This window comes from Acinonyx jubatus, chromosome D2 (genome assembly GCF_027475565.1).
Source record: "Acinonyx jubatus isolate Ajub_Pintada_27869175 chromosome D2, VMU_Ajub_asm_v1.0, whole genome shotgun sequence".
Taxonomy (NCBI): domain Eukaryota; kingdom Metazoa; phylum Chordata; class Mammalia; order Carnivora; family Felidae; genus Acinonyx; species Acinonyx jubatus.
In genome coordinates, this window is record NC_069393.1 from 46018087 (window position 1) to 46041668 (window position 23582).

At 41.2% G+C, this 23582-nt stretch overlaps 1 protein-coding gene across 4 annotated transcripts in view; it reads right to left on the reverse strand.

Annotated features, from left to right (window-relative positions):
* ERCC6 (ERCC excision repair 6, chromatin remodeling factor) overlaps positions 1–23582 on the reverse strand; it is a 76705-nt gene that overhangs the window by 45684 nt on the left and 7439 nt on the right. For all 4 annotated transcript variants that reach the window (XR_008292398.1, XM_053207836.1, XM_015088018.3 and 1 more), the window contains 2 exons: positions 21000–21111; positions 16257–16974 (listed from right to left, as the gene is read on the reverse strand). Coding sequence is in view for 3 of the 4 variants with exons in the window: in XM_053207836.1 (XP_053063811.1) it covers positions 16257–16974; positions 21000–21111 (830 nt within the window). In the remaining variant the exon portion in view is untranslated. The remainder of the gene's footprint in view (positions 1–16256; positions 16975–20999; positions 21112–23582) is intronic.

The following is a 23582-nucleotide window of genomic DNA, read 5'->3' on the forward strand; positions in this document are numbered from 1 at the left end:
TCTCTCAAAAATAAACATTAGAAAAATTAAAAAAAAAAAAAAAAAAGAGTTGGATGCTCAACCAACTGAGCCACCCAGGCGCCCCTAAAGATCTGAAAGTCTTAACATCAAGACTATTGAGAAAGTGCAGCCATTTCACCAGACTAATTCTGTATCCAAATAACTATGATGAATATTGGTGTCATGAATTAAAAAATATACATACAAACGTCAAAAGCCTCACACTCTACTCACTCTCAAAATAAATGGATGACCTTGCTCAGCATGCATGCAGCTCGCAATGTGAATTTCACAAAATGGTGGGAATAGGATAAAGCAATATAGATAAATGCCTTCAAAGTCAAAAGCTCACAGGAAGGGAATGAGAACAGTAACATATATAAGAAGACATTTATCCGCCATCGATTATGGAAGAATGCTAAGAGAATACGTGAGGAAATGTAAATGAGAAAGTGGAAATAATATCACACATACTGTCCACTTAAATCAATGTTGTGTTCCGTATTAATTAGCACAGGAGGCCAAATACATGAGTGACAGGCAATCCCATCCAGGTAGCTGCTGGAGGACCTTCAAGTACATCCTCTGATAAATTCTTGCTTTGTTGAGGACGTTAACTCTTCAAGTAACAAAGGGGCTACCTGAGGTTTAACTGTGATCAATAAGGAAGAACTAGCTGATGATCTGAAACTCCTTCAGGGCACTACGAGTACCAACAAATAAGCACTGTTGGTAATTTCCAGAGAAGAACAGCAAATTTAAGAGGCAGCTTATAGCCGAGCCTAATAACGGTCATATAGCCATGAAGTTTAATGTAAGATAGTCTTTTTATACAAAAATTGTAATGACCTTTTTGTGCTCTAACTTCTAAAGGCAATCTTTTCCTCTCTTTTTTTCTTCCTTAAAAATTATCTCCATGCAACTGACGAAATGAAGTACGCCTTAGTGGCTATAATCGGCTTTGATCTTCTTCTGAGTTTCCTATTATCTACAAATTTAGTTAAGTGCAATGGTATACAGCACTGGATCTCAACCAGGGGCAATCTGGCCATCCTCCCCCCCACCCCAAGTTAATCTGACAATGTCTAGAGACATATCTGGTCATTACAACCGCTGTGAGGAGTGAGATATACTACTAGCATCTGGCAGGTAGAGGCCAGGTGCGCTACTAAACATTCTGCAATGTACAAGACAGTCCTCCATAACAAAATGTGACCTGGTCTCAAATGTCAATAGTGCCAAGTCTAAATAAAAAACCCTGGTAGATCAGTATACCCACTATTGGAACTTAGAAACCAAAATGAGGGGTGGTGCCTGGGTGGCTCAGTCAGTTGAGCATCCAACTCTTGGTTTCAGGTTGGGTCATGATCTCACAGTTTATGAGTTCGAGCTCAGCATCAGGCTCTGTGTTGACAGTGTGGAACCTGCTTGGGATTCCCGCTCTCCTTCTCTCTCTCTCTCTCTCTCTCTCTGCTCCTCCCCGACTTGTGCAAGTGCACATGCACACCCTCTCCCTCTCTCAAAATAAAGAAATAAGCTTTTAAAAAAAAAAAGAAATCAAAATAATGTACATACATTTCCCTGTGTATATATTTGGATTCTTGCTACCTACTATGTGAAATTTAGCAAGCAAGCAATTTCACATGAGATATTCCTCAGTATCCAAATTCCTTACCATCAGAACTCAAAAACAAACATCTGCAAAACAAAAGATACTTCTATTTAGTAAATTTATGAATAATACAAAACTGATAAGAATCACAGAAATTACCATACTCACTTAAAAGTACTCCATTTTGCAATTACACAAAGATAATTCATAAGAATCACAAAAATTATATCCACTTAAAAATACTCTACTTTGCAATTACACAAAGATAATTTTACAGAAAGAGAAAAAAAACACCAGAAGATACTGGTTTCACAAGTTTGGCATAAGGTCATTGAATATTTTACATACAAGAGTATCACATATTTAACTCCACTGATAGCTAACAGCTATTTCCTTCAACTCAGCCAGTAAATCTTTGGGGCTGTTAAGCTTCCCACTGCATTACTCTGTGTCAACAGGGTTCAGCTTCCTCCTTCTCCTCCCTCCTAAAATGTACAGGCATCATGTCTCCACAGTACACAGCACCTAGGAAACCACATTAGCCACCACAGAAATTATTGCATTCCAGTACCTTCCGCTTCATAAAGATGAGAAGAGCCAAACATTTATTCAGTTTGGCTAAAGGATGACTAAAGATGGTAGGGAAAAATCATTATTGCCTACAAGAATTTGTACCATTGTGAAGACAAATCGCCCCAGCAGAGTCATCCACACATATTAAAGACAGAAAATACCAGAGTTATAAAACCACATGCATATGCGGCTCAGTCTAAGCGATCCTTCTGTTATATAAAGCAGTAATTCCTTATGGGGCTTGGAGCCAGAACAGACCTCTGACCATCTAACCAGTGCCCACTGAAACAGTGCAGCACCTAGTGCTGATGGACAAGAAGGACCACATGGCAGACTGGGGGCGGGGGGGAGGGGGGTGGTGGAGGAGTATCACATTCACCTGATGCCTTTCCCATCCTAGACGCTATCAAGAGTCTTAAAGTTGCTCTCAACCTGCTTGTCCTGCAACCTGGCAGGCCGGGCGACCTGTCTGGCCAGCAGGTGTAAAGGGATCTCTGTGCTATGAATAAACTGGGTTTAACACACAGAATAACCACAGGCCAAAACACAGAAGTCTGCACCCGGATGGTCTAGAATCAAATCCTGACTGCTATTTATTAGTTCTTTAACCCTCAGCAAGTAACTTCACTTCTTCAGTACCTAAGTTTCCTCAAGTAGGAGACGGGGAGAACAATGGCATCTACTTCCCTAGATTTAGGGAGGATTAAATGAGGTGTCACATGTAAAGCACTTAGCATGAGCCTAGAATGTAAGTGCTTAACAAATAACTACACTATTACACGTAATCATATCTGCTTACTGAAATCCTCACACAAACACAATCCTCAGAGCTGTTACTATGTTCACGTACAGAGGAGGAAGTGGAGGCAATATATAACCCAATATAATCCATCTGTGATAAGGTAATGCACCACCAGTGTTTATTAACAGAATTCAACAAGTATGTGTGGACAAAAACCATGTTTATTAATCAAATGGATGCTCAGAAATTATGAGTACCATGCTCAACATGAGTAAACACACTTACCCATCAGAAGATACCTGCTGGAATACTTCAATTTAAAAATTCTGTAACAGATTTGTAAACAGTAAACTGTCATGAAGTATGGCTGCCTTTTATATGACAGTAACAAAAAAATTGATACAGAATGACTTAAATTGGTTGGGGATGGGTCAAAATTAAGATCTGGGCTCCAGTGATTTAAAATCTTAAAAATCAGATATGGTCCCAAAACGTCTAAATTCTGTGTTTCAATAAGTAAGGCAGATAATGGATTTTAAAAGTGGAAGGGGGCAGTAAAGAGTCCAATATTTACATTTTTGGAAAAGAAATAACTTTTCCATGTTTTTTATCCTTGCATTTAAAAACATTCCGCACATGTAATAGTCACAGCTGCAGCCACATAAAAGCAAGTGGGCCTGGTGTTCCCTGGCAGGGTTTCTAACTCTTTGCGGGACTGCCACAGTCAGCCTGCTAGCGACTCCACTGGCAGCCACTTAGAAAAGAACCCAGTAATAAACATAAACTTACAATTCCAATCAGATGCAGGCAGAGAAAATGCTCCCTGGCTTTGCTACATTCATGCAAGAATGAGAACCTGGCCCAGGCTGTGGGGCCTGGGGCTGATACCACAATAATGATCTGTCAGAAGCAATTCGGACCCAGGGCCAGGCTCCTGGCAACAAGGCACAGCTAACCAGTTGAACTACACCAGGAACAACACTTCCTCCAGTTGCTAGGGCACCTTGTCAACAGAACCCTAAGAATACACCTGAGAGCTAGTTGCCACCATTTAAGGTTATTTATTTTCAAAAGAATTTCCCGAACACCAAGAATGTTTAAAATATATAAGTGGAAAAACACAGCTAACTGCCATTATGCCATACCTTGCAGTTTCCTCAGATCTGTGCTATCTGCATTCCTGTACTGTCCCCAGGCTCCCCCCAAACACATATATCCCCACCCCACATGGACCATTGAGACCTCTGCCCAAGCCGTGCCTCCAGAGACGCCTTCTTCGATCAGAGTTAGGTGTCCTGTCCTCCAGGTGCCTTCTCAACCCCACAGCACTTTGGACACACCTGGTGTTTCTACTAGAGTACTCACCAAGTGTTCGCACCACTTGAAAATCGTATCTAATCTTCCCCATTAGACTGGGAGACACCTGAGGCCACAGACTGTTTTAGTCATACTCCTAGAGACCAGTGTAATGCCCACCTAAACACAAATACTCAGTAAATGCTGAATGAATGAATGAATGAATGAATGAGGTTCAGAATTGGGCTGGAAATAAGGAAGACATCACAGACAGAAGCATGGCCTGAAAATGGTCAAAGTGGGTCATTCAAGAATGAGTTTAAGAATTGTCCTATTCTGGGTGCCTGGGTGGCTCTGTCGGTTAAGCATCTGACTTTGGCTCAGGTCATGATCTCACAATTCATGAGTTCAAGTCCTGCATCAGGTGAGCTCAAGCCCCGCTTTGGGTAAACACGAACTCTGCTTCGGGTGAGCCCTGCTGCTCTCTCTGCCCTTCATGGGATTCTCTTTTCCTCCCTCTCTCTGCCCCTTACTCACTTTGTGCCCTCTTTCTCTCTCTCAGAAAAAAAAAAAGTCCTGTTCCTTTTAAATTTTTAAATTCTTTTAATGTTTATTTGGGGGGGGGGGAGAGGGAGAGAGAGAGAGAGAGAGAGAGAGAGAGAGAGAAAGAGAGAGAGAGAGAGAGAGAGAGAGAAAGCAGGGGAGGGGCAGAGAGAGAGGGAGACACAGAATCCGAAGCTGGCAGCACAGAGCCCGATGTGGGGCTTGAACTCACAAACGTGAGGTCATGACCTGAGCCAAAGTCAGACACTTAACTAATGGAGCCACCCAAGCACTCTAGGAAGTGTCCTGTTCTATCTCATTTACAGCCTACCTCCTGCTGCATTCCTGCTCTTTCTACATGTATGATGTTAAAGAACTACTCCTAGGGGCGCCTGGGTGGCTCAGTTGGTTGAGCGCCCAACTTCGGCTCAGGTCATGATCTCACAGTTCGTGAGTTCAAGCCCCGCATCGGGCTCTGTGCTGACAGCTCAGAGCCTGGAGCCTGCCTCGGATTCTGCGTCTCCCTCTCTCTCTGCCCCTTCCCTGCTCATGCTCTGTCTCTCTCTTTTCCTCAAAAATGAATAAACATTAAAAAAATAATAAAAAAAAAAAAAAAAAAGAACTACTCCTAGATACATCCACTGGGTAAACATGAGTAAGGTCCACTACAAAGAATGAGGCATGACAAGGACAAAGTCAGAGAAATTCTTGATTGTATAAGGAGGAAAAAAAAAAAAGGACAAGAAAGGAAAGGAAACTCCTTTATTAATAAAAATTTTGTAAGTTATTTTCAAGTCCTGAATTGTGTTTTGGGTTTTCCAGTGGATTCACTTTGTAACAACACTGGTTTCTGCACACCAGATCTTGGGAAGAATCAGAAGCCCCAAGTTTGCATCCAAGCTTCCCTAGGACCAGGTGGAAAAGGGTGGGCAAAAGATTCAACTTTTTAATGAAAGAATTCATCTTCTGAGAGAGGAAAACAAAAAATTTAACTAGCCCTAAACTACAATGACAATACTAGAAAGGAAATAATGTTTTTGATGGTCCCACCATCTTTTTCTTTAATCTACATATGTAATAATCACAGCTGCAACCAAATAAAATGAAGTACGTTATTCACTGGGGAGGTTTTCTAACTCCTACAGTTCCTCAGACTTCGGTGGCAGCCCCTAACGGAGAACCCAGTAAAAAACACAGATTTAAGATACCCACTGAGAAGTGAAAACCAGATGTGGGCAGAGAGCTGCATTTCAGGTCTCTAACTGGCAAGGAGAGGTGTGAACTTTAGAAGCATCATTTAACACCACTGCATTTGTCTCCTCTGCCACAAAATGAATCAAATAAAAGTTTCACACAGCACTAAATGGTAACATATGTACTACACCCTTGGGAAACTACTTTTTTTATATACTACATGCATATTAGATGCTATCTTGCAATTAATTATTGGTAGATTACACACAAAAAAAGTAAAACTGAGAAATTTTTGTTAATTGCAGGTTATATATGAATACAAAATAACTGTTAAAACACCTACTGTAATCTTGGGCAGGCAGGAATTAGGTGTAGCTCCTTAGTCTAGAAGGCCATCACGCTATTCCACCCATACCATCAGCAAAGATTAAGATTATCACAGTCCACTTAGGGAACAATGTCCTGCATATCTAGCACAGCAAGGAGTGTGGAAATCAAGCCTTACAAGGCACAAAAGAATGATCTGGAACATGGACCTTAGAACAGAGAAACCTGTGAGGAAGCAAAGTGTAATCCTCACCTATCCACACTCAGAAGCAAGGAGCAGGCTGTGAAGTTTGAAGAATGCCCCCTGGGCAGAGGTCTAGTGCCCCCTAGTGCATTCAAAGGAGAAATATTTTTTGATTTCTCCCAAAATGTGTTTATATTTGTACAACTTTTTTATCACTAAGTGGACCTTATCATATTAATAAAAAATGTATAAAAGGGAAAAGAAGCCTAATATCAACAAAACTAAGTATATGATAGCTAATGATCTGGCTATGCATACTAATACCAATTGTTAAACTGCCTTTTACTTTAGAAACAGGACACCTTTTCATAGATACCATTATTTATAGGCTCTTCATGATTCTCACAGACCTCTTACCAACTTGATGAAATCTTTGTAGTAAATGTTTTACCTGGTGGGCATGCAAATAAGAGCGGCTAATATTTATTGACTGCCTGACATAAGCCTAATATCTTAGACATATTATCTTTTGTAATCCTCATACCATCTGTGAACAAAGTACTGCTATGACCCTCATTTTACAGATGAAAAGATGTACAGAATCTCATGGTTACTAGGTGAGACTCTGGCACTGGACTCCATGGCCTGTGATTTCTAACCCCTATGTCACATATCACCTCCTTGAGTAACAACGGCTAGCTCTGGACCAGTTGTGTTTTCAAACTACACATACAAACATCCATATTATGCATATATTTTTTAAACTCAGAGTCAGAAAACAAATACTAAGGAATGACAACAACTAATAGTTACTGATGCTCACCGTGTGCCGGGCACTGTTTTAAGCAATTTACCTGTATTAATTTATTTACTCCTTGCAAACCCTGTGAGGCAGATACTATATTTAATCTTTTTCACAGTTAAAGAAAAATAGGGACAGATTAAGTAGCCTGGCCAAGATCACCAACATGAAGATTCAAACTCAGATAATCAACCTCTAGAGTCTACTCCTGTTACATAACCTTGTCTCTCAAACGTATTTTCCAAACTCCCTAAAACCACCTCTTTTCTCATAGTGCAAGCCAAAGAGTCAATAATCGCTTCTTTACTGGCTACACAATGAAAACAACTGTACAAGAGCAAACCAAGTTCTAAAAGTCCAATTCACAGATGTCTCAAAAGATGTCCTTCCCTACCTCAATATTGCACAAAGTGAGTCAAAACTCCCTCTTCACTGCACAGTTGCCAACTTTTTCAACAGTAAAATCAGCTTAGCAATTCTTTTGACTACAAATAATCTAGACTGAGCAAACACATAAAACATATTTAATAAACAGACAAACCAATGAACTGCCTATACCAACCCACAAAAAAAGGCAAAATATACCTATCAATAGGAATTGTCAAACATTAGTAGCTTCAGACCGTATAGTAAGAAAATGAACATGCCTGCTCCAAAACTCCAAGGAAGTCATATATTGAGCTGCTTGAAATTCACAAGGGACCTACTGCTCTGCCTTCATTTTTATACTGCAAGAGCCACCAAGCCTGGAGCACTTCAGACCTGCACTGTGAGGGAGAAGTCACACACCATATTGTTAAATCATTCTCAATACAGGGTGAAATTTCAATCTCTGGCTCATTCTGCACTTACTGCAATATCCATGAAAGAAATCTACAACAGAAGCACAATGAGTACAATTTGATTTTTAAAAATATATTCAAGGCACCAAGCTGGGTATTTAATATAGTTTGCATTTCTGTAGTGCAATAGGTTTTCTATTTCAGACAGCTAAGAATCCCTTACAGATTAGTCTAATTTGCTAAATTGAGATACTCAGTGTTTTACTTTTCTTATCTGCCTTTTTATGGTCTATCTGGGTGGACTTAATTGGCACATCTGAGCAGATGAAATACCCTCAGTTAGGAGTCCAGATCTCACCGAGTAAATTAAGACTGATGCAGACAATTATGCACTGAAACTGGGAATGAGAGGTGTGTGCAGAGCACGAAGCAGAATTAGTCTTCATTTGTGTCTTAGCTTTGTCATTTCAAAGAAGCCAAGATTCTAAGAAAACTCTTTAAGGGAGTAACTTTTCCTTCTGTCTAAAATATAGAATCCTAGGGGGGGAGAAAAAGAACACAGGTTTATTTCTTGAGACATTAACTCCTAGAAACTGATGGTAGTAAGAACAATCTTCAAATCATTATGTTTAGGTTTCTTGAATAAATCTAGATTAAACTTAAAAATTCAGATCGTAGACATCAAATGATTTGGAGATCAAATGCTTTTTACAAAAAGTTATAAGCTCTACAATGTAATTTGGCCTTTCCTACATGTGACCTTCCTGAAAGTGCTAAATCATCATCCAGTGCAAACAAAGATCCAATTGAAGAATAAATGAGAAAATCCCAGTGCAAAGAGAGCCAGCTCTAGGCAAAACAAGACACAGAGGCTCTGTAGGGATAATAAAATGGAGACAGAGCAGCTAGGAGAGGGTTCTAGGAGGCACAGCCTTCAGCAGCATTTCAGGCATGGAATGGGACCCACAAACAGTGTGGAACTGGTCCCCATCAAGTGAAGGCAGAAACCTGTTGCTGAGGCAACGCTCCTCCCAGTCCATCACACCAACCAAGCTGATAGATCACTCCCACCTGACCCAATCCTCCTCGGATCCCTTTCTCTTCTCCAGCCTTCTCCATTTACTGCTGTCTTGGACAAATTATATCAGCTTTCTGGGCTCAGGTTCCTATCTCCTAGGGTTTGTGAGGATTAAACCAAAGAACCCATCTGACACAAAGCACTGCCTAAGTAGTAAGCGTTAGGTGATGCTACCTATAGTTGTTCTCATAGAACCTTTCTTCCAACCCCCACATGCCACCCTTGCTCAAGCCATCAAGGCCTCCAAATTTCCAAATCCAAGAGACTTCTCCAACATTTATCCTACTTGGCTTGACCCCTCTAAGCACCTGAAAATGCTGACAGCCTTTCTCCTCTAGAACTATGCAAGTATACAGCCAAACCCTCCAAACCAGGATCCAAATCGCCTCTGGCCCCGGTAGCTCCAGTGCTTAAGGGGAAGGACAACAGAGACACTGTTTACCCAGATGATTAAGCTTTGCAGTGTTAGAAGGTAATCTGTAAGATTTACATAATATATGGAGTCATTAGCCTTTTCTAACTCAAAGTTAGTCATACAAAACAAGGTAAAAAAAATGGGGCAGAAAAGAAAAATCTTTAAGGTTTAAAGATTTAAATGAATATATTTATTTAAATAAATATTTGTATTTATTAAAAGCCAGTTACAGGGGTGCCTGGGTGGCTCAGTTGTTTAAGGGCCCGACTTCAGCTCAGTTCATGATCTCACGGTTCACGAGTTCAAGCCCCGTGTTGGGCTCTGTGTTGACAGCTCAGAGCCTGGGGCTACTTCGGATTCTGTCTCCCTCTCTCTCTGCCCCTCCCCCACTTGCACTGTCTCTGTCTCTCTCTGTCTCTCAAAAATAAAATAAACATTAAAAAAAAAGTTACATCAACAGGCATGACTACAGATGCAGGTTACACAAGACCGTGAGGCAAATTCTATCCCATCCACACCATACCTGTCAAGTCTTCTAGACTCCCTACAATCACCCCAAGTCCCCATCCAACTGGTTTAAGTTTTTGGTTTGGTTTCCATTACAGGAAGGGGGAAGCAGCTAAGTGCTGATTCTTAGTGCCACCCTGTGGTCACATCTAGATATTACACATTCCACCAATTCACAAATGCAAGGAAAATGACATTTACAAAACCCTCTCCTGGCTTCAAATCCCAGCTCTACCTCTTAACAGATCATATTGGCAAGTCGATCAATTTGAACAAGGCATGATCAAGTGTTTGAATAGCCTACTATAACTGTAATAAATGAAAGGTACGTATACATAAGATCAAAGCCTAGAATGAAATGTAGACAAATGACATAACAAAGAGGTGTAAGTAGTTTTTTTTTTTCCATCTTAATACCGTCATAATTTCATTATTTAAAAAAACAAGGAATCATCCAAAGTTCAAGGTGGGGGTGTGGAAAGCCTTCAAACCATTTGCAGGTAGCAGCTCAAATCAGTTTCAGGCTGTGATCTCAGCAGCTCAGCCCAGAGTACCACTAGATGATATATGAGGAGACTCAGGGATCACCTACTGAAAAGTCTGTTACCTTGTTTCACTTACTGAGGTGGAGGTGGAATGGGGGCGGGGTAGGGGGGAGATTTATTGCAGTGGTAATACCAAGCTGACATTGGACTAGAGTAGAGAAAAAAGCATCACATTTTCAAACCCCAATGTCCTTAACCAACAATTCTTTCCAACTGCATCAAGGGTTTCCTAAATGGGAACATAGTAAGGGCCTGTAATACTAAGGAACGCCACCAACCTCGCCTCAGAATTAGTGGGAGCCCAAAGTACGAGTGCAGCACTCAGCTCCTTCCGCCCCTGACCTGCTGCTTCAGACACTGCAAGCTGAGTCCTGAAGATGCTTTCCAGGTGATTCTGAAGCATATGTTCTGATAAGAAGCAGATGATCTATTTTACACAGCACTTAGCTGAATGAACTGACCTCAAAGTTCCTCTCCAAGCCCTTTCCTATATAAACACAACCCACTTGTGCAGGGTACATAAAAGAGGATTTTAAAGTAACATATACACCTCAGCACTTTCGACAATAGCCAAATCATGGAAAAAGCCTAAATGTCCATCAACTGATGAATGGATAAAGAAGATGTGGTTTATGTATACAATGGAATACTACTTGGCAATGAGAAAGAATGAAATCTGGCCATTTGCAGCAACGTGGATGGAACTGAAAGGTATTACGCTAAGTGAAATAAGTCAGTCAGAGGACAGATATCATATGTTTTCACTCATATGTGGATCTTGAGAAACTTAACAGAAGTCCATGAGGGAAGGGAAGGGGAAAAAAATAGTTACAAACAGAGAGGGAGGGAGGCAAACCACAAGAGACTCTTAAATACAGAGAACAAACTGAGGGTGGATAGAGGGGTGGGGGAGAGGGGAAAGTGGGTGATGGGCATTGAGGAGGGCACCTGTTGGGATGAGCACTGGGTGTTGTATGTAAGCCAGTTTGACAACAAATTATATTTTTTTAAAAGTAACGTATAAAAACTGAATCTGCCAAAAGCTACCACCTCAAAAAGGAAAAGTATATAAAACCTACTTATACACATTAAGTAATTCCCAAAGTTGACAGTGCATCAGAACGACCTGGAGAAGCTTTTTAAAAATTACGACCTGAAGCCCCATGCTAGATTTCTTGAATCAACACCTCCAATGGCAGGGCACCCAGGTGATTCTGCAAAGTCAGCCTGTAGGCTGGGAACCTCTGCTTCAGTCTATGCTCACTGCCAAGAAAATAAAGCCTGTTTCTATTATATACTGTCTGGCACACAGAAATAGAAAGAAGAGCTTCAGGGTATGGGTTTAAGTCAAATTATAAATGCTAGCCCTAGTTGTGTCAACAGGAAACAAAACTTACTTGGAAGGACATCCTCTCACTTAGGATACAACCTGACCTACAACCCAAGTCTGACCCAAGCAGTGCTCACTGCAGCTGGAGAAGGAAGCCAGAGTTGGTGACATTTTTTGTCTGTGCTATCTCTCAGGTTGGCATGTAACTGGCATGAATACTGCTGCTTCCCTCTGAGGCCCCCGTGTCCATGGTAGACATCACTAATGGACTGTAGCACTCTTTCCTAGAGAATCCAAACAGGGCCTCAGTCTCCCCCCCTGAACAGACTGCCACTGCCTAAAATGGGAGCTGTCTGGTAAGGTGAGGGCTTGTGCCCTACCTTCCTACAGTGACTGCTTAGAAACCAGACATCTCTGCAGACCACAGCCACCACACCACTATCCAAGGCAATCCAAATGAGAAATAATGTGTCTCCAACGCAAAGCAAGCATGTATTTTCCTTTTCAATAACCTGCACCCTAGGGTCTTTTTCAACATATCTGAACTACTCAACAGACCAGGCCTTGCGCTGGGATGAATCTCCTCCACAAAGTCTTCCCCAAATACCTGTCTGAATTCATTATTCCCTTCACACTGCTTAGGGCCCATCTGTGCCCATGTCCCCTAAAAGACAAATTCCTCTCCGGAAACCCTAGCACCAGTCCTAGAGCGCACACACACATTCATGCAGTGAGAGCAAAGATGACACAATGAGAGCTGCCTCGTATCTCATCTGGAAATCAATCAGAAACACCGAGGTAACGAGGGCTGCTGATCTTTGATCACCTCAAGGGGAAAGGTGCACATATGAAATGTCTGGTCTTCTAGGCCACCCTTGACTCATTCCGGCTGTACAGACTGGGTAAGTAACACCTAAGTGTTCACCAGAGACACCTATCACTCAAACACTGCATGTGTGTCAATCCTATTAAGTCTTTATTTGGCTCCTGGAGCTCCCAGGCCCTAGCTTTCTACAACAGCGATGTATTTTAAGAAAAGCTAAACCTCACAACTAAGAGCAACAGCCTAATAGAAACTCTGCTGCTACAAAATTAAAATGAAAAAATAACGATGTTTTCTAGGATCTGCATACCAATGACATGAGTAGGAACCGACGGAATATTTACTTCAAAGAACTGGCTCATCCTTCCTGGTATATCCAGAAGTATGAAAATCAGGGAACACCACTGAGGAGGCAGCCTCAAAATGCAACTTAGTGCAGAGACAGAAGCAGGATACAAATGTGAGACAGACACATGAGCAGTTTAAAAAATGGTAACACTTCCAAGACTGATCTGAGGTCTTGGGGCAAAGTCAGAGAAAAGAAGGATCCTAACAGTTATTATCCTGTTCCAGAAAAGGTTACGTTGTAGAAAAGTCTTGATAGGAAACTCGCACTTAGCAACACCTAAACACAAAGTTACCAGGTTGGGACTGAACTAGAGCTAAGGGAAGACCTCAGACAGATGCTCCCTCCAGCTCAGAGAAGAAAGGGGATGAGATGTCTAGGAGTGACCCACTTTCACTTCTAAGTTTAAATGACCATTATAATTAACAGAGTTATAACCAGGACAAGTTCAAAAAGGGCACCTAGCTTAGGTACACATTTCTAAACTCTAACCATTAAGAAAAACTCATTTTCTGTGTTGCAAACTCTATGGGGCTTTACTCTGATTATCCATCCTCAAACCACTGCTAAGATACAGAAGCCTAAAGTCTTTTTTTTTCACTCAAGGGAATACCATTACAATTTCAATCTGTCTACAAAGATCAGCAACAAGAAGTAACAAAATATAAAAAGCAACTGGCAGTTCTAAAATGTTCTTAATAACGCTTCTCAGTCCAAAGCATTTTCTTTTAACATCCCCCAATCCAAAGAGTATCAAAGGAGATGCAAAACAAACATTTCAATGTGGTATCTGCAGTTTAACAGCCGTAATAACTGTAGCCATAAAATTTTAAGAGCTATAGTATTTTGGTGTCAATTAGAGTTATTGATATTTCTGAAATTCATCTGAGATTTTACTGTAACTTTAGCAAAAAACTGGCTTTGGTATGGCTTTGGAAATAATTGTTCTACAATCTTAACGTTATTAAGAAAAACGCATTGCAATGAATTTAAACTAAACCCATATTTAAAATTCAATCAAAATAAACTGCTTCTCATCAAGATACTAATACATTTAAAAATTAATTTAATATTGAATGGGAAGAAAATATTGCTTCATTTACAATCAATATGTTGAGATTAACACTTTTATTAATTCTCTACAGTAGTTAGAAAGAGACTGACACCACTCAGCATTCAAGAGCATCCAGTGATATCCTTCAAATACCTCTACAGATATTAAATGTGCAAAGTAAAGTTAAAGTTGCAATGAGAAGTAACAAATGTAAGCCACTCCTCAAGGATGCTACTTAAGGTCTACCACAGTAAGTGTAACAGCTCTAAGAACTGGATTTAGGTCACAGGTCCTCAAACTGTGTGAAAAAAACTATGCCACCTCTGCTTTTAAAAGGTTAGGCAGGGGCACGTGTGTGGCTCAGTTTAAGCATCCTTCTCTTGGTTTTGGCTCAGGACATGATCTCATGGTTCAGGAGTTCGAGCCCCAAGTCCTGGCTCTGTGCTGATGGCATGGGGCCTGCTTGGGATCCTCCCCTCTCTTTCCCTCTCACCCTCTCTGCCTCTCTCTCCCTGCCCCTGCACACTCTCTCAAAATAAATAAAAACAAACTTTAAAATAAATAAATGGGGCGCCTGGGTCGCTCAGTCGGTTGAGCATCCGACTTTGGTTCAGGTCATGATCTCACTGTCCACAAGTTCAAGCCCCACATCAGGCTCTGTGCTGACAGCTCGGAGCCTGGAGCCTGCAGATTCTCTGCCCCTCCCCCACTCATGCTGTCTCTCTCTGTCAAAGATAAACATTACAAAAAAATTTTTAATATAAATAGATAGATAGATAGATAGATAGATAGATAGATAGATAGATAAAAGGGTTAGGGAGTGTATGAGACAATCTGGATGTGGGTCATCAGTTCTAAGTAACAGAAGAAAAAATATCAGGACAATCTGCATTCATAAAGGCCCGTGGAAAGCTACAAGAAACAATAAACTAGACCTCCCTACATAGAAAAGAAGAAAAAACTGTGGAAGACTGGGAAAAAGCCATCCCAGGAGCAAACACTTAAAAAGTAATCTGCTGGGGCGCCTGGGTGGCTCAGTTGGTTGAGCGTCCAACTTCTGGTCAGGTCATGATCTCACAGCTCAAGCCCCGCATCGGGCTCTGTGCTGACAGCTCAGAGCCTAGATCCTGCTTTAGATTCTGTGTCTTCCTCTCTCTCTGCCCCTCCCCACTCTGGATCTGTCTTTCTCTCTCAAAAATAAACATTAAAAAAAAATTTTAATAAATAAATAAATGAATAAATAAGGGGATCTTTTTATCTTATTTACCTGTTTTATTTATCTTTCAAACAGATCCCCTTTCCCTTGCACCTTGTTCGTGCTTAGTAAGCTCATGTGGGAGACCTGAGGCATGGCAAGGTCGTGCTCAGTGGGGCACACTGGTATCTGCAGCATACAGACCATTTTCCGGGGCTCAGAAAAAATATATGGCAGCTGACTTCCTGAATGAACACATTCACCTTCCCTTTTATCTTATTTGCATCTTATACTGAGAGAGCCATGGAAAAAAGCCAAAGTCAATCTCCAGCATAAAAATGACCGTGAAAAGGAAGGGTATGCAATGAGCATGAAATACACTTCTGGCAGCATGACGGGTTTATAATTCTGTAGGTGACTACTTTCTCAAGACAAGAAAGGAGGGATTTAAGAAAACAAGCTTATTCTTTCATACACCAAAGCTTAAATTTCAGCTTCTTTTTGGGACAAATCCTCCACAATCATTTCCCTGCTTCAAAAGAAAACAAAAACCACCACTATACAAGCCAGTCTTCTCCTGACCCGTTACAGGTGACCTCTCTGAGTATAAAGGCATACATCTCACACTTTAGTCCTCTGCATGCATCTTGCCCTGGCCCTCCCCCAAGCTTTTCTTCTGAGACTCGTCCCAAATCTGAACGAAGATACAGAAATTAGAAGCATTCCGTATCAGCTCCTCTGGGGACTTGGGGGTTCTGCTGGTTTAGGAGGCTAAGGATGCAGGAAGTCCAACCTTTGGATAAACGGGGGTCTAATACATTAACCTGAATCTAGAATCCTTATTTAATAAACCTGCTGCCTAAGACAAAGCAAGCAGTACAATCTCTTTACAATCTCTGCAGACTGACCTTAGCCGCTGCTTATAATAATCTTCATCTCCATCATCTCGGCATCTCACTACTTTCCGACCTCCTCCTCCACAGGTGGCTTCTGCTTCTTCCCCAGAACTTGGAAAAAAGTCATCCCCCATCTCCTGCACCGTGACTTTTTTCTGCCGCTTCCGGTGCTTGAGCACAGGTTTCAGCACGGAGTCAGGGCCTTCTCCGGTCAGCTCAGCCCCCTCTGCCTCCTCCTGCTCCTCCTCCGTGGGGAAGTATTCGGACTCTTCGCTCTCAGAGGTGCCCTCTGCCTTCGGCCTCATGTCAGACTCCAAAGGCTTCTTTCCTTTCGGCAAGCCCACTTTCCCTTGGAAATGAAGAGCCCTTTTCTGCAGCTTCTTGATGTGCTTTCTCAAGCGCTTATCTGCTTTCGAGAGAACTTTGCTTCGCTCACTTGGTTTGTTTTCACTGAGTGTTGCGCTCAGCTCAGAGGTGCTCGAGGCCGCAGTTTTCCTAGCTGCTCTTTTATTACAAGCTTGCTTCTTCCTTTCAAAAGACAATTTTGCTTGATCTGCCAAATACTTTTCAAAGCCTGATGCTTCATCGAGCATTAGTTTTCTAGGCTTTTTCTCCTGTTTCTGAGGGATCTGGGTTCCAAAAGGTGTCATCTGGCCAGTGCGGATGAGCTCTTCCCAAGCAGCCTCCTGGACAGGCATGAGCATGCTGCCGAGACAGGATGGCCCCGGTTCTGAAAGAGGGACGACAATGCACTGGGCACTAGTGTGAACCTTTCCAAGAGTACGACACAAGGACTCACTTATTCAATAAACAGCACCTACAAACAACTCACATTTAAAAAACATACCGTGGATGTACTAAAGCATATTGTACATAAAAGAACAGAATAAAATTTATTATAGCATTCATCATACCACGTTCAATACACTCCTATTCAAAAAGGTGTTGTATGGAAACCAATCTGACAATAAATTTCATATTTTAAAAAAAAAGGTGGTTTCTCAATAACTTTTTCTAAAATAATGCATTATAAATACACTCTCTGTGTATCTAAAGACAGAGCTACTCATTTACAACATACACATTTCTCTGTGTTTCCTCATCAATTAAAGAGTAGCCCCCAAGGAAGCAATCTCCCAAGTTTCCATGTCACTTCAAATACCAACTTTCACATGGACTTAAATTCAAGAGATAGTAAAACAGAAAACATAAAGAATCAGCATGCACCTACATAGGTAAAACATAAACATTCACTCTGCACTGCCCAATATAATAGTCACCATGTGGCTTTTTAAGTCGAAAATTCAGTTCCTCAGATGCACTTGCCGTATTTCAAGTGCTCAATGAGCCATATGTGGCTAATGGCTACCATAATGGACAACACAGACAGCATTTCCAGCATTGCAAACAGGTCTACTGGACAGCACTGTGTTAAATGTGCAAAGTTAACTAACAGAAAAGAGAAACTAAAATTGGAAGTTCTGCCGAGCAATATAAAGTCACCCAGATATCATCCCTCTTTCGTTAGTTGAACTTAATCTCTGGCAAAATTATTTCACCCACAGCCAAAATACAAACGTAAGTAAGGCTGAACAGGAAGAATCCATATTCTAAAAATCTACATTTCTTGTAACCAGTGTTTCACTAAACTTGCAGTAAAGAACAATACACATCAGAAAGGGCACAAATACTAAATGTACAGCTTAGTGAATTTTCAGAAAAAAAACATACCCATACACCGACATCCAGATCAAGAAACAGAAATCACTACTACCCCCAGATGCACCACCCTTCATGGCACCCTCCAGTCTCCACCCCCCCAAAATAATAACTGACCATACCATTAACGCTACAAACAAGCTGTACCTAGCTTTGAACTTTATGTAAATGGAAATGTTTGTACTCTTACGTCTGGCTTTTTTGCTATAAACATGCTTGTGAGAGTCATCCTTATTGCTGAATATCGTTGCAGTTTGTTAATTCTCATGGCTGTTAGTATTATATTATACAAGTATACTATAATTTTTCCATTCCACTGTTAATGGACATTTGGGTGGTTTCCAGGTTTTAGCTACTATGAATTATGTTGCTATGAATATTCCAGTACACCTCCTTCAGAAATACATTTATACATAATTCTTTGGGTATGTTAAGCTCTAGCAGACACTGCCAAATGGTTTTCCAAAGTGGTCCTATTAATTTTAAGTTCTACCAACAGTGTTTGAGAGTTTCAATTCTTACCATTTTAGCTATTCTGGTAGTTATGTAATGGTACCACTTTGTGGTTGTAATTTGTGTTTCCCTACTAACTGATGAACTAGGGCACCTCTTCATAGGTTTACTGACCTTCTGAATAGCTTCTTTTGAAGACAATGTTCAAGTCTTTAGCCCTTTCCTAAGAGTTCTTTAATACACTCTGGATTTGTGTCCTTCAATTATACATGTATTGCAAATATCTTCTCCCACTCTGCAGCTTGTCTTTTCCCTCTCTTAATGCTATCTTTTGATGCACAGTTTAGTTGTGATATAGGTCACTTATCAAATCTTTTTCTTTACAAAAAGCATTTTTGTGTCTCGTTAAGTCTTTGCCCCAAAATCATGAAAATACTTTCCTACGCTACACTCTAAAAGCTTTGTGTTACCACTCACATTTATATTTTTATAATCCTTTCAGAATTTATCTTTCTACATAGAGTAGCAGGCCAAGACTCATGTTACCTTCATGTGAACCACTTACCGAAAAGACGACACTTCCCCATAGCACCGTACTGCCACATGCATCATAAACCAACTAATCACACATGGGTGGGTTTGTCTGCTGGACCCTATATTCTGTCCCACTGATCTATTTGTCTTTCCTTGTGCAAATACCCACTGTCTTACTTACTGCACCTTAATCACGGGCCTTGATATTCTGTTCCTCTTCAAGACACACTCTTCTCAGGATGCCTGTGTAGCTTAGTCGGTTGAGCATCTGACTCCTGATTTCAGCTCAGGTCATGATCTCTCAGTTCGTAAGATAGAGCCCCCACATTGGGCTCTGTGCTGACGGTGCAGAGCCTACATGGGATTCTTTCTTCCCTCTCTCTCTGTCTCTCCCAGGTTCATGCGCTCTCTCCAAATAAATAACCTTTAAAAAAAGAACGGGGGGAAGGGTGCCTGGGTGGCTCAGTTGGTTGAGTGTCCAACTTCAGCTCAGGTCATGATCTCGTGGTTCAGTTCATGAGTTCGAGCCCCACATCAAGCTCTGTGCTGACAGCTCAGAGCCTGGAGCCTGTTTCAGATTCTGTGTCTCCCTCTCTCTCTCTGCCCCTTCCCCGCTCATGCTGTCTCTCAAAAATAAACATCAAAAAAAAAAATTTTTTTTAATCAACTTTTCTTGGCCCAATACATTTTTATATCAATTTTAGAATTAGCTTGTTAATGCCCCCACCCTCACCCTATACTTCCCACCCCACACCCTCTCTCTAAAACAAAAACAAAACAAACAAAAAAACCACTATGGAAATGGTCAGAGGGCCAAAAGGAAAACCAGTAGAGACTGGGATCCTGGAAGGCACAGAAGTATCAGCTGCTACAGACAGGCCAGGTGGAACAAGAATGAAAAGGGGCTTTTGGAATTGGGGAAGTCTATTAATCCTGGGCAGTTTTACCAAAGAAGCAAGAGAAGGTACAATGCAGTGGCAGGTTTTAGGCAGCCGGACAGGAACAACGAGAACATGGAACCTCAGCAGCAGAAAGCCTTGGTTACAAACCCAACGAATTCAGAGACTGAACTTTTAAAAGTCCATGTCTCTAATTTTTTTTTCAATGTTTATTTATTTGTTGAGAGAGAGAGCGCGTGCACACTAGCACAAGAGGGGCAGAGAGGGAAAGAGAGAATCCCAAGCAGGCTCCACACTGTCAACTCAGAGCCCAACACAGGGCTTGATCTCATGAACCATGAGATCATGACTTAGGCTGAAACCAAGAGTCGGGACACTTAACCGACTGAGCCACCCAGGTGTCCCAGTCTCGTATTTTTTTCTACTGCCCTAACTCTTCATAAAAATTCCCCTGTCTTATTGAATAAGTTTCTGGAGCTGGTAGAAGACATTTGCTTGGAAAGCTTAAATGCTAAGAAGCTTCAATCTATATTTCAAGTATTAAATGACTGAGCCACTACCAACAATTTCTAAACACACACCCACACATACACACAGACCACAAAGATATTTCATTTCAGAGCTTACGCATTTTCCCAAAAGGTTTTCCAAAAGACATTCATCCTACGCAGTAATTAAAACAAAATTACAGCCATAGTATAACCTGAATGAAGATGCCTTTTCATTAACGAGAAGTGATGCTTGGAAAGCCTGCCAAACATGTCCCAAAAAGATATGTAAAAGCAATTCTATGAATGTTGACTGATGATGTTGGGCTTAAAAATGTAATTTGATCAAGATGTTAGCTGTCTCTACAAAATTAACTACACAAGAAGGCTAAGCTCCCTAATTTATTAAACATAATAAATTATGTGCACCAGCAGCCTCTAGTAGATGCAGTTAAACATTTACTTTCATTCTTTAAAAACCCCACATGACTTAAAACAGATTTGGTTCTGCAGAAGTAGAGAATAAAATTTTCCTAATTCTGTTTCAACACTAAGGCAAAGAAACACATTTTTGGGGAACCCTGGCCATGACTAAGGAGATACCCTCCACCAACTTCAGGCATCAGGCACCAATTCAAGAACAAGGAGACACTGTTCCTCACCTGTATCCTCCTCCTCCAGACCAGCATGATCTATTTCAACTTGTACCTCTGCTCCTCCAAGGATGGCCTGGAGACGTTTTTGTTTTGCCGTGATCTTCTTTAACTGTTGTTCCTTAAATGGTAAATATTGAATACAGAAAACAGAAATGATTTATTGCTAAATACCAAAGATAAATGTAAAAACCTTAATCAAGAGCAAAATAAAACAGAAATTCCGTATGTTACTATTATTAGATAGAACCTCATTTGAGCTACTGCCACTTTTCTAGCAGGAAGCAGGCCTCCAAGCACTTCCATCAGGCAGGCATCCCTGTCTGTACCCCCTCTCTTGGCTGGGCAGCACAGCTGTCTATGTTCACATGCACTGGCTCCCCACTGACTTGGGAGGTGGAGCTGCTCTACTCGGTTTTCCCCCATTACACACAGGGCAAATTATTAAGCTTTTGTTTCTGACCTTACCAACCAACGGGCTATGAGGTCAATAATATTCTCTGGAATAAGAAACATAAACACAAACGTTCAAACACTTGAAACAGTCAGCCCCCTTTGATAGTCTACCATATTTATGATTGTCCTTTATAGTATTCTACCCAATCACAAGATTTTAAAAGGAACATAGGGACGCCTGGGTGGCTCAGTCAGTTGAGCCTCTGACTTTTGATTTTGGCCTGAGTCATGATCTTGCAGATCATGGGATCGAGCCCCATGTCAGTCTCTGCACGGACAGCTCAGAGACTGCTTGGGATTCTCTCTCTCTGCCCCTCCCCCGCTCATGCATGTACTCTCTCTCTCTCAAAATAAACATTTAAAAAAAAAAAAAAGGAATACACATTTTGATATACCCTTTTACCCTCCCACCCATGACACCTCTTTGTCTTTTCTCCCTCTACACCACCAGAGCTCAGCTATGCAGCCATTCTTAGGGCCTCTCCAATTAATTAGGCCTAAGGTACCTGGTTCTTCTCAAGGTCAATGTTTAAACACCAAATATGAGTATAGGACAAGGAGAAACACTGGATATAAATGCCACGTTATACTAAACTGCATTTCATTTTCTTTTAGTCTTTCCCTCATTTAATCTCATTTAAACAGATTTTAGGTTAAATCTCATTTAAAAATGAGGAAATCTCATTTCTCAGGGTACCTGGCTTGCCCCGTCAGTTGAGTGTCCAACTCTTGATTTTGGCTCATGTCATGATCCCAGGGTCATGGGACAGAGCCTTGCGTTGGGCTCCATGTGAGCATGGAGCCTGCTTAAGATTCTCCCTCTCTCTCTCTCCCTCTGCCCATCTCCCCAGCTCTCTCTCTCTAAACACACACACACACACACACACACACACACACACACACACACACGATAGCCATTCTCAAAAAACAAAACAAAACAAACAGCCTTTCTCTCTGAATAGTCTAACCATCAAAGGACTACTTTAGAAAGATAGGAATATACAATTGAGTTACACTAGTACCTAAAATGGCCCAACATTTGGTCCTCACTGCTCCTTGAAACCTCAGCTCACCAGAAGCCCAAGATTAGAGGTCTCTGCACATTAATTTGCATATTCCAACAAGAGGCCAGATGTCCCCAAAGCGGAGACCCTGGCTACCTGAAACCACTGCGAGCTCTGACCTTTGGGCTGCTATTCTGGTGAGAGAAGATGGGGTGGTGAAGATAATGGACTGGTGAGCAGAAAGCAGGAGGAACCGAGTCTATATGCTTCCACTAGTGGAGCTTAAATAAGATATGTAAGAACTTTACTCACTGCAGTGGGTCAACTGCAAGCACAAAAATATCTGCTAGTCATTTTGGATGACATTTTGGATCAAATGATCAAAACTAGTCATTCCTATCTACTCCAATATATTTTCATAAAACACAAGTAAATACTAAAAGCTGTTTCAAACCTCATAAAAACAATGTCATAATCTCAGATCTTCCCTTGCCTGAAGTTGTACAACCCTCAATGCAGACCCATCAGTGTGGCTGGGTGATGACTGCAATACCTAATGCTGGCCTCTCAGAACAGTGAGCATGAGTGTGAGAGAGGTATGGCTATAAGCTAAGCTTAGCAGGAGCTAAGCAGAAGAAAAAAAGGAAATTCACACCACACAAGGAGACTGGATGAGAGGCCAGCATGCCAAACAGGAGCCTAAGCTGGGTAAAAGAAAGTGGCAAAGCAAGGAAGACCATAATCCTAAACATGAATAAGGCAACACGCAACGCCAAGAAGGGAACACTTTCTCAAACATGTGTGAATGTGTATTTTTAAAAATATTTTTTTAATGTTTATTTATTTATTTTGAGAGAGAAAAAAAAAGAGAGATCATGCAGGAGGGGCAGAGAGAGAATCCCAAGCAAGCTCCAAGCTCTCAGTGCAGAGCCCAACACGGGGCTCAATCCCGCAAGCCACGAGATCATGACCTGAGCCCAAATCAAGAGTCGGACACTTAATCAGCTTAAGCCACCCAGGTACCCCTAAAAAATATTCTTTAACAGGAGATATTAAAGGGAAACAGCTGAAAAATTAAACATACAAAAGGAATTCAAAATTTTTTATTATAGACACATCCTTCACATATTTT